This window comes from Pungitius pungitius, chromosome 20 (assembly GCF_949316345.1).
Source record: "Pungitius pungitius chromosome 20, fPunPun2.1, whole genome shotgun sequence".
NCBI lineage: Eukaryota > Metazoa > Chordata > Actinopteri > Perciformes > Gasterosteidae > Pungitius > Pungitius pungitius.
The window spans coordinates 3,657,036-3,667,738 of record NC_084919.1 but is presented as its reverse complement, the minus strand read 5'-3'; the positions used below and the strand labels follow the sequence as shown (position 1 = coordinate 3,667,738).

The 10,703-nt window shown below is 49.8% G+C and overlaps 2 protein-coding genes across 5 annotated transcripts in view; both read left to right on the top strand.

The window, feature by feature from the left end:
• The first annotated feature begins 252 nt into the window (after window positions 1–252).
• On the top strand, window positions 253–7,056 carry gpatch2 (G patch domain containing 2). 4 transcript variants are annotated; one of them, XM_037449700.2, is made up of 10 exons: window positions 258–482; window positions 1,063–1,306; window positions 1,499–2,052; window positions 2,197–2,261; window positions 2,467–2,664; window positions 2,918–3,029; window positions 3,997–4,036; window positions 4,259–4,323; window positions 4,549–4,637; window positions 5,452–7,056. In XM_037449700.2, the coding sequence occupies exons 1-10, from the start codon at window positions 433–435 to the stop codon at window positions 5,616–5,618; spliced, it is 1,584 nt and encodes a 527-aa protein (XP_037305597.2). In that variant the 5' UTR covers window positions 258–432; the 3' UTR covers window positions 5,619–7,056. The 4 variants fall into 4 exon arrangements, with proteins under 4 accessions (XP_037305596.2, XP_062415566.1, XP_037305597.2 ...); XM_037449701.2 differs by having other exon boundaries at window positions 260–482; window positions 1,499–2,049; XM_037449699.2 differs by lacking the exon at window positions 4,549–4,637 and having other exon boundaries at window positions 253–482.
• Window positions 7,057–7,628: 572 nt separating this feature from the next.
• LOC119195405 (estrogen-related receptor gamma-like) overlaps window positions 7,629–10,703 on the top strand; it is a 15,452-nt gene continuing 12,377 nt past the window's right edge. Inside the window, exon 1 of the mRNA XM_062559574.1 lies at window positions 7,629–7,909. The gene's annotated coding sequence lies outside the window, so the exon portion shown is untranslated. The remainder of the gene's footprint in view (window positions 7,910–10,703) is intronic.

Below are 10,703 nucleotides of genomic sequence, written 5' to 3'. Positions count from 1 at the left end.
ACTGCAGTGTGTGTTACACTTGCCGTAAACCGGAAACATTGTCCTCTGCTGCCCTCTTGTGGGGAAACCGCAGTACAAAAACTTCTACAGTGTGTAAATATTATTCTATGAGGTTTTCAATTGTAAAAAGCAATTAATAAATGGCTTCATATGTAAGAATAAAAAAAATATATCCCATGTATTTATCCTGGAAAGAAATTATGCATTTAAGGTTCAAGTTAATCGTTATATCAGCATCATTTCATCTCTGCTAGTTGTATATTTCCCGCAGTACCTGAAGGCAGCATAATACCTCTTGCTGCATTCACTGTCCTCTTGTCGCATATCGATCCCGCTAGCCGATCTCTAGCTTTTGTATCAGAATGGTGTCCCTGTTGTGTACATGTTTGTCCGTAGTTTCTGGCTAAATGTATCTGGCATTTGGGGGCCTTAATGTTCCGCGCAGCTAATCTAAAAACCATCGGCAAAGCGGGAACCGGCTGGTAGGTGGTCTTTTGAAATCTCCGAGACGCGACGTTAACTGATTCTTCACGTCTCAACTCTCGTGATTCCGCCAGCTAGCTAGAGAAGCTAAAGCTAGCTCTGCTAACGGGCTAGCAGCGAAGCACATCCCAATGTCGACGGCTCTCCTCGTCCTTTATTTGTCGATGACAGTCGTTAACATTACCACAATTTAAGGCTAGTGACATTGGTTGTTATTGTTTGCTAACTACTAATCTCCTCCCGTGTTATTTTGTTAGTTTAACGTTAGACGTTTGTTGCCATTGACTTAAGTAAGCTAGCTAGCCCACGACGCTATTAACAGCCCTTACAGTTAGCTAACGTTAACTACGGAAGAGTGACGCTAATATTAGTTAACGTTACATACGCAGGAGTGTTCAAACTACATCAGACCTGGGCATTTACAAACGTGAGTTAACTATTAAGCGCAGACGGTTCAACTTAACGAGTAATGCGTAAACTGCGAATAATTGGCAAAGGGGCATGTCCTAGTTGCCCGTTCCTCGCGTCGTTGTGGTCATTTTTGAGCGGTGGTCCTCTCCTTTCTTACCCACCTTTCAGGCACTTCAGCCGGACGATGGACGAGCTGGTCCACGACCTGGTGTCCGCGCTGGAGGAGAGCTCCGAGCAGGCCGCTCGTGGTGGTTTCGGAGACGGGGGAGACCACGCGCTGGCCGTGGGCTGTCTGCTGAAGAGGCAGTCTCGGAAGCGGAGGGGCAGAAAACGACGCTCGGACAACCCACACCCGCCGTGGGAGACGGGCCACCTCAGTGAGGGTTCGGAGTCCAGCGTGGAGGAACACAAGGTGAGTCGGACAGACAGGACCTTTTGGGCTGAAATCCGGCCGAGATCACAACACAAGGACAGCGAGAAATATCGATCCATTTCAGCCCCACTCAGATCTCGCTTTAGTCTCAACATCCTCAAGTTCATTCAAGTGCCCGAATAAAGCTTCAGAATGTCCTTAGTCAAAATCTTCTTTCGACGTTTTGTGCAGGACTACCGTGCCAGCGCAGGAGGAGTCTCCGCCGCCAACAGCCATGCCCGGGACAACAGCGACTCGGACGAACAACTTGGGCCCAAACGGCGCGCCCCTCTGACCGCCGACTCCGGACGGGGCAAGCGGCCGATTTGGCCCGACGACTTGGGCGTCCTGGGGTCCGCCGAGGGAACGCGCAGCCTCCGGCGGAGGCGGAAGGTGAAGCGCATGGCCGTGGACCCACCCGCGGAGCCGGAGCCGCACTCCTGCACCATGCTCGGGCCGCCGCCTGTTCCCAAAGCCCGTGCCGGCGCCAGGCCGCACAGACTGGGCCCGAGTGAGGTCAGGGGGGCGATGGAGCTCGGCGGCGGCGGCGGAATGACGGGGCCGGCAGCGGGGAAGAACAGGGTGAAGAAGAGGAAACTGGCTCCCTACAGGCTGGGAACGGAGGCGGCAGATGAAGGGGTGGTGGTGGAGAGCGAGGACCCCTTTGCCTCCCCAACGGAAGGGTCCAAGGACAAGATGGAGCTGGAGGAGCAGAAGGGTTCAGATGAGGACATGAGTGACAGGTGGTTAGTGTTTTGACTTTTAGTTTATTTTTTTTTATACCTAATTGATGAGTGTGTACGTAGGCAACAAAGAACAGTAAGAAACCTCGGCCTATGTTAATGGGAAAAAGGGTTTGCGTTTCCATCGTCCGCTCTTTTCTTTTTCAGCGAGACCAGCAGTGTCAGTAACAGCAGCGACGGAGGCCTCTACACCAATGATGAGGGGAGGCAAGGTGAATTCCCAGATAGGTGTTGATTTGATTGTTGAAACTGAAAGGAACACACAGACAACCGGTATAGACCATGTTGGTTTGTATATACATACATTTCTTTATGAAGGTGTAGCCAAAGTAGAGCTCCCTTCATCGGTCTTTGACCGCACAGCTTTCCCTCGCGAAGAAGTGAACCGGCGGTCACACATCTTCCTCTCTTCTCCAGCCGACGACGAGCAGAGCGACTGGTTCTACGAGGGCGAGCCGGGCTCCGGGTCAGCACTCGGAGGAGCGTGTGGGATAGCGGGCGTGGTTCCTTGGTGGGAGAGGGAGACGGGCTCAGAGGAGCTGGACCTGGCGGACCCGGTGTTCAACAGCATCCTCACGGGATCCTTTCCCCTCATGAGCCACGGCGTACAAAGAGGTAGACTAGAAGCACGCAGGCGGTGTGGTTCATTTCATTTCTATTAGCAACTAGAAATATATTTCATAACATCAGGTCACCTACATTTGGTAAGTGGCAGTATGCTCTGAAGTGGATTATGTTTTATATCACTTAAAGTCCAAGTTATACATAGCGTATCATGTTCGGCATGAATCCCAGTACCTCACAGAACACGGTCGGTCCTCGTCAGTGACTAATCGTGCCCTCGGCTAACCAGCACTCTATTGGCCAGGGTTCCAGGCCAGGCTGAGTCGTCTCCATGGAAACCAGCAGGCATCTCAGGGAGCCAATTCCAGTCAAGGCTTCAGTGACAGACTGGGCAGGCCGACCCAGGACTCCCATGAGTGAGTCTCCGTCTTTTGAAAATTTGTATGAACTCTCATTGTTGTTGTTTTTTCTTGTTCACGCCGGTATGCCTCTGGGCTCGTGGGAGCCGGGTCGAAGCCTTTATGTTTTCAGGGTTCCCGTTCGTGTGGGGTGTTGATGTCACAGAAGGAGATCCTTCTGTGCAGCAAGTTTTACTGACTTGGATGTAGACGGTGGAATCTCAAACGAGTCAACCCACCCAACCTACTTGTTGTTCTCATTTTATTGAAATGTATTCATCCTTTTATTCACCTGTCCGCCTAGCGATCAGCTCCCTGGATCGATATGCGACAAGAGGAGGACACGGAAACATTTGCACATTAGACAAATAATTAATAACAATAATAACTTGCAATGGGCAAGTTCCTAAAGGCAAACATGATCTCTCATTAAGATTTTGGTAAAGTCACTTTGACCTCACATCAGTCCTCTTCTTGTGAACCTGAAATCTCAGGAATGCAATGAGCAAATTTCTCTAAATTCTGCTCAAACGTCCTCCTAAACTCCAGGTTGTACTGAAGGTCACCTCAAACAACACATTTTTGTCATTACTCAAACATTAAAAAGCTAATTATGACAACGTGGCTGGTTTTCAGAGGCATACGACTGAGAGGCCATAGTTTCTAGTTTCATTTTAATCTGCTTTTTGTGGTTTTGATGCGCTTGGGTTTGAGCCACAGTTGACCTCAAATAGACAAATAGCATTGAGACTAATAATAACGTAAGTAAACTCAATCACGGATAATATTGATTTCCCCATTTGTCCCTAGTTAATTTAATTTTAATTTCCAAGTAAGGTTCCCAAGTTAAAGTCTAGGAAGGTGACGGTTTCTGTGATGGACGCGGGGACATCAGCTCACCCACGGCGAGACCCGATGAGAAATAGCAGTTTGGCTTCGATCACTGGAACGCTGCCCTTATTACATACTATCATATCTCCAACAGGCCTTGGTTTAGCTCGGGCTCGAGGAGAGAGCACGGACAGGTGAGCCATGTTTCTTTACCGACGTATTTCCTCTCAAATGCAAAGTTAACATTTTGGTCTTCTACAAAGACCTGCGTGGTTGCTGTTTTGAAGACCATAGTGTGTGTTTTTCTTTGCAAGGATTTCATGCAAACTGCCTGAGCTTCAGCTGAAGTGTACCCTCCCCTCCGTACCCTGTGCCCCCCCCCCCCCCCCTCTTCTTTCCCCTCACTGCCGCTTCAGTTGCACTGGGACCCACGGTCAGACAGAGGGCATCGGAGAAGCTGCTCAGTAAAAACCGCCAGCAGGTGAGAACAAAACGGTTTCATTTAACCACCAGTGATTTATGACCAAAACTCGTGTCTTATTTCCTTTTAGCACCTGCTGCAACTCCCCTTTGGTTTCACCCTTTTGTTTAATTGGTATTCAAATGAAAGAAGAAAAAAAAAAAAAGAGGCTGCCTTCCACCGTGTTATTTCAGCTCCAACTAACGCTCCCATATATTTTTTTGTCGTGCTTGGCTGGTTTTGCAGACAGACCAGCGGGCACCTCGGCTCTCTGTGTACCGGGGATGTCAAGCGGAGGCGAAAAGCAGCCCCCCTCGGTTCCGCCGCCCCCTCAGGTATTGGACGCAAACCCAGCTACACCCAACACACCATCTGGTACTTTTTTTTTTTTTTTTTTTACCGGCTGCCTGTTTTTTTAGCGAATCCTCGGCTCCCGCTTTGACCCGACAAACTCCTATTGTAGTAGATGTCCCATTTTTGGTTATATTTTAGATCGTGACGCATCAATTGTTTGCGCGATGGAGCACCAGCTTTTTGTTCAGTTGGAGGCAGCGGAGGCCCGGGGCAATTTGGCTTGAGTCCACTGGGGACTCGACCACTGTGGGTTTTTGCCCGGGGCTTCATGAAGATGAAGATGGGAGGAAGGGCATTAGGTCGCCATCGACCACGTGGCCGTGAACCTTCAGGAGGAACGGGGACAAGTCTGAGACGAACGAGGACCTTACTTGCTGTGCTTTTGCTTCAGGACGGGTAGTGTTGATGTCTGTGGTCAAAGGTCAAGGTCACCGCGACCTCCCTGTCCACCCCGGTGTGTACGTGATATTTCCAGAAGGCCGGGCGGACATCTCCCTACATCTGGCATGGATGGACGAACCTCATTTCTGTCCCATCTTCAAAGACATGATCTCAGGAATGTTTTTATTTTTGCCAAAAAACATCCACTCGGAGTCAAGGATGACCTGATGGTCATTTGGTGGTCAAAGGTCACTGTGACTTCCATGTATTGGGCTATATGTGAAGAATTCCTATGTTTAGGAGAATAAAAGAATGAGGTGATCTCGTTTTGGACAGACTTGGATGGGAACTACAACTCTACTGTTTGGCGTTCTTTCTTTTTTTTTCTGACCTGTGACCTCTCTTTTTCCGCAGTGGTCGGGGAGAATGCGGCTCCGATCCCCGACTCGAACATGGGCAGCCGGATGTTGCAGAGCATGGGCTGGAGCCCGGGGACGGGCCTGGGTCCGGAGGGCAGGGGCATCACGGAGCCCGTCCGGGCCACGCAGAGACCCAAGGGCGCCGGCTTGGGCTTCAACTGAACACCCGCTGTCTGGACCGTAAGCCCGAAGCAGGCTGGGCGAAGATGCCCGAGGACGTGCGAGGCGTGAGGGAGACGGACTCAAGGCGATGAACGATTTAAAAAAAAAATTTAAAAAACGGTCCACAATAATCCAGGCATGTGTTTTCATGAGAAGGGAAGGAATGCGGTTTTACTTAGCAACAGTCTGTGATGAAAGAGAAACCTTCCCATATTGAGGAAAGTTGCTCGGCACAGAGTGAAAGAAACTGAGCTGCAGAAGAGACTCCTCCCAATGTCTTCTCAGGAAACTCCACGTTGGAGAAAAGGAAGGGCATTGACACGTTTAGTTTGTTATTCTGAGCCCAAGATGACAGCACGGTTTGTTGTTGTGGTCACTGAATTAACGATGAACGGTTTTGTCCCATATTGCACAATAACTTTTGGAATCAGAGAATGTTTGAGCAGGTCATACCTCAACATTTATTTTTTAGGTAATCAAGTAAGGCTATACTGTTTGGACGTGTGTTCGACTATCTGAACCTCCCCTTTTTTTTATAATACATTAATTTAATGGAAAGTCATATCATCAGAATGTTTTTATAAATCTATCCAAAAACCAAGAAAAGATCAAACCCAACCCCCCCCCCCCCCCCCGCCCCCTTCGTTTGGCACCAGCATGGAAGCATGTGACTCGCTAAGGAAGCACGCGAGCTAAAGTCTCGCCTGCCTTGGACTGTCCTTTTAGTTGCTGTGATTCTGCCGTATAATTAGCCACGCTAAGGTACACGAGGACGTGGCTGTATTATTACTGTGGTCACCAGCACCCAGCGGCTTCTCGCGGTTTTGGGAATTCCAATGAAATAATCAGTTCCTTTCTCTGTTCGATGTCTCCAGAAGTTGAAGAATATATTGCTGTAATTATACACATATAAAGGTCCTTTTTAATTCCTTTTTGTCTCACAGGTGTTTTCACTTATTTATCCCCGAGGCTGCGGTTAAGGTGTAATCAGATAGAAGTGAACACACCTGTGTGACCCGCAGGTCCTTCAACTGAAAGCAACGTGCTACTTTATGTTTTTTAATTACTTTTAGACTCTTTGTTTGTTGTGTGTGGGTGAAGTTGTTTACCTGCGATCCTCGTCTATCAATTCATGTGCAGGTAGAGCTTATTGTCTAGAAAACAAATAATAAATGAAATTATGAATTCATAAATGTTCAAGAAGTTGTGCCGTATAAGTGTTATTTTCCTCTACTCTGCTGTACCTGTTGAGCACCACTTGTGTGGTTTTTTTTTTTTACCACAATGTGACCCTGCAGCTTAACAGGTGGTTCAAACCAAAGGCTGATTGTGTAACCCTTATTGAACCAGAGCCATGCTGGATTATTTGTCCGTATTAATATCTCACGTTGGAGTATAGTTTGCCATATGTGTGCATATTAAAACACATCAAACAGTTTTCATGAGCTTCCCTTGAAGAAATACTCGTGCTCTTCGTAGCAAGATAAATATGATGCAGCAGCCAGGTTAGCTTAGCTTAGCATTATCACTGTCAATGAGATTTAAAAAAAGGCCGCCTAACAAACCAGGATAAATGTCGCCATTTAAAGAAAACGTCACAGGTATCATTAAAACCTCCCACTGTAACTATCTTTAGACAACAATAGCTCCACGGACAGCAGTCTCCTGGGTGAAGGTCCTGCTCATGTGACACGCCGCCCCCCCCCCCCTGTGAACTTTCTCGCCGCAAACAGCCTCGCGGCCTCTTTGTCTTTCTTTTTTTTTAAATCCTCCACAGGTCGTAACGACGTGCCCTCTAAATATCTCCCAACTCCACCGACGCATGCATCGCATTCCCATGCTGACTCGACCCACCTGAAATACGATGCTCCCCCCCGTGTCTCCCTCCCTCTTTCTTTCCTCTCCCTCCGTCTCCCTCCTCTGTATCTACGGGAACGAAGGAACGCTGTGTGTCCTCTACACCACCACCCCCCCCCCTCGTAGACACACTTTCCATCTGACACACACTCTCAGGACTCCCCTGTCAGCGAGAGAGAGGCAGGTAGGTAAACCCGGCACTGGATCAGAGCGAGGGAGACGCCGGGAGGAGAGCGAGAGGGCAAGTGCGTGTGTGTGTGTGTGTGTGTTGGGCAGTGTGTGTGTGTGTGTGTGAGCCGCTGCTGCTGCTGCTGCTGCTGCATCGCTGAGCCACAGAGACCGGAGGCGAGGAGAGCGTTTGTCCTTGAGACTGACTGACTGACTGCAGCCGTGGAGGCGAGGACGGGCCATCCAGCCGGCGGATGAAACTGACCGTGAGTGCATCCAGATGAGCGAGAGGGGCAAATACACCAATGTGTTTGTCTCGTTCTGCTTAGAAACAGACTAATGTGGGGTTTGAATGGCAACAGAGGTGAACACAATATGTATCTATGTGTGTGCGTGTGTGCGTGTGTGTGTGTGTGTGAGACCAGGTGAAGGTCTACTCTGCTCCCAGGTGAACTTCTCTCGAGCTTTTTATTGGCTCCCGTCACTTCTCGCCTTCCCGCCTGTATGTGAGGACTTCGCAAGCAGTTCAGTTGCAATTATTCAGCAGTTTTCCGCGTCCGCCGTGTTGTCGAGGCGTGTGCGAAGAGAGGGAGAGGGAGAGGGGGGGGGGGGGGGGGGACGACGACAAGAGAGACGTCAGTAAACACGACAGCACCCTCTCCTCGGCCCCCCCGCTGCTCCTGGGGACGGATCGATAGTTGATGCGTCTGTAATTGGAAGCCATCACTTATAAAGCGAGTCATTATCTTGCAGAGAGCGACGTGTCGACCCTCGGCGGCGAGGCCCGAGGTACGGCGTGAAGGTGCGGCCCGGAGCGTCTCACTTCACAAGAACTTACTAAGAACTGGAGGGGGCGGGGGGGGGGGGGGGGGGGGTGATGCAGGAGGAGAGGGGACCTCAGGAGAAAAGGGAGGCAGGTGGTGGAATCGCAGGGTGGCGAGACGCTGCCGTGAGGGCCGTCTCACCTGTGGAGCCGTCGGCAGAGCGTCATCGGGCCACCGGCAGACAGACTGCAGACAGACTGCAGACAGAGATGGAAAGAAGGCCAGAATACTTAAAGCCGTGATCTTTGTTGGGGGCGTCTCTTGGTCGCCGTGTAGGTCTGTGTCCGTTTGTCTATTGTAGACATGCAGACGGGGAGCCGGAGGGATACGTGTGCCACCTGTGGAGATAAAAGTGATCTGGTGAGATGGATGAGACTGAGTGTGTGTGTGTGTATGGGGGGGGAGTGTGTATAATGGTTCCTGACATCAGCACTTGGTGCGTGGTGCTGACTCCCACGATTTGATGTGTGTGTGTTGGGCCTGCATCTGCGGCTCCTCACCTGGAACTGGTCTGGGAACCAGGTGTGTGCGCCTGTGTGTGTGTGTGTGAGAGCGTGCTTGTGTGTAATAGGAGGGTTACTTGCGTAAAGGATGTGTATGAAGAACATCTGTTCAGGTCAACTCTTTGGAAGTGATCGAGTACCAACACCCCAACGTAAAAATACTCCGTCACGAGTGAAGGTTATTGAGCTGAAGACCAGAGGCTGACCTCTTATTCCAATACGGGTTATTGAGAATATAAAGGGGCCGTGCTGCAGTGATCCACATTGTCAGGACAGGCTGAGACAACACGGCCTGATGATTGGGGGGGGGGGGGGGGGGGGACGATGACCTGTGCCGGAGACAATATGGGTAAACGTCACATACACACCGTTCAACCACAGCGTGCTGAAATAATCTTAATCTTAATCAAGCTGGTGGTCAATTCGAGGCGACCAAGCTGCTGCGAATGGCAGACAGATCCGTCCACCAGGGGGCAGTCTAGCCAAGCTGTCGGGGTGTGAACCAGATGTGACACTATGTGACATTTCCTCTCAAATCCTCATCAAATGGTCCCAAATCAGCCTTAATGGAATCCAGCGTGCCCGAGTGGCCTCCTGTGCACGTAGGTGTCCCGGCACTGACTGACGTCCCACCCCCCCCCCCCGGTTTGAGGACATCAGTCAGCAGCAGGTCTCAGTAGCTCAAAGTGACATCTCTATGGTTGCGTTGCTTTAAGCGCGTCCCAGTTCTCCTGGCTACATGCAGGCGTGTGTGACCTTTGATCCCTGTACTGTGAGCAAAGGATCAATACAATGAAACGGATCCTATTCCAATCTGTCACTTAATCCATCATTTCTTTCGCATCATCTGCCCTCCCACCCGTCTATTTAAAGACGTTGGGACTTGTCTGGAGAAAAAAGCTCCTCCGATTCTGCATCATATTTCTCTCCATTCCGCTCATATCCTTCATCGGATTTTCCTTCTCCACTTTCTTCCTCTCTCTCTCTCTCTCTCTCTCCCCCTTTGTCCACTTTTACTTCCCCCTCCACTCCTTCTGCAAACCGTGGAGGTGTCTGAGAAGTCCTGTGCCACTGCGGTGTTTGCACACGGTGTCAATAGTCTTTCCCTCTGTCTCGGTAATTGATGGATGACTGTGAGTCAGGCATAAACTAAGCAGATTATACCCACTAGATCTGAGGGCTGATGCTAATGTGTGTGTGCGTGTGTGTGTGCCAGTGGTGGGGGGGGGGGGGGGGGGGGGGTTTGGGAGTCGCAGAGTGACTGTCCAGTTTTGGAAGCCAATCCGACAGCTGTCCCTGGAGGCTGAGATTTGATGTCCGTGAGTTTAGGGATGAGGAGAAAAAGGGTGAAAGCACACACACACACACACACACACACGTGCAAAGGGTGTCTGCTTCACTTGTACTTTTGCTTTTTGTCAGTGGAGTGCGATGCGTGTGGTGTGTGGGGGTCAGGGGCTGCCAGCTGGGCGCCGTGTCACAGGCAGCGTCCCCCCCGGGAGCCGCTATCGAGCTTCTTCAGTTCAGCTTCAGCTGTGTAACAATATTATTGGTGTTTAGTCATTTCATACGAAACATTGAGACTTTTTCCCAGTTATTACTTGATTGAGCTGTGGTTCATGTTATTGTCTTTGCTCAGTTCACTTGACTTCAGTCTTATGTAGTTTTTATTTTATATATATATATATATATATATATATATATATATATATATATAGTTTAAGGAACTCTAA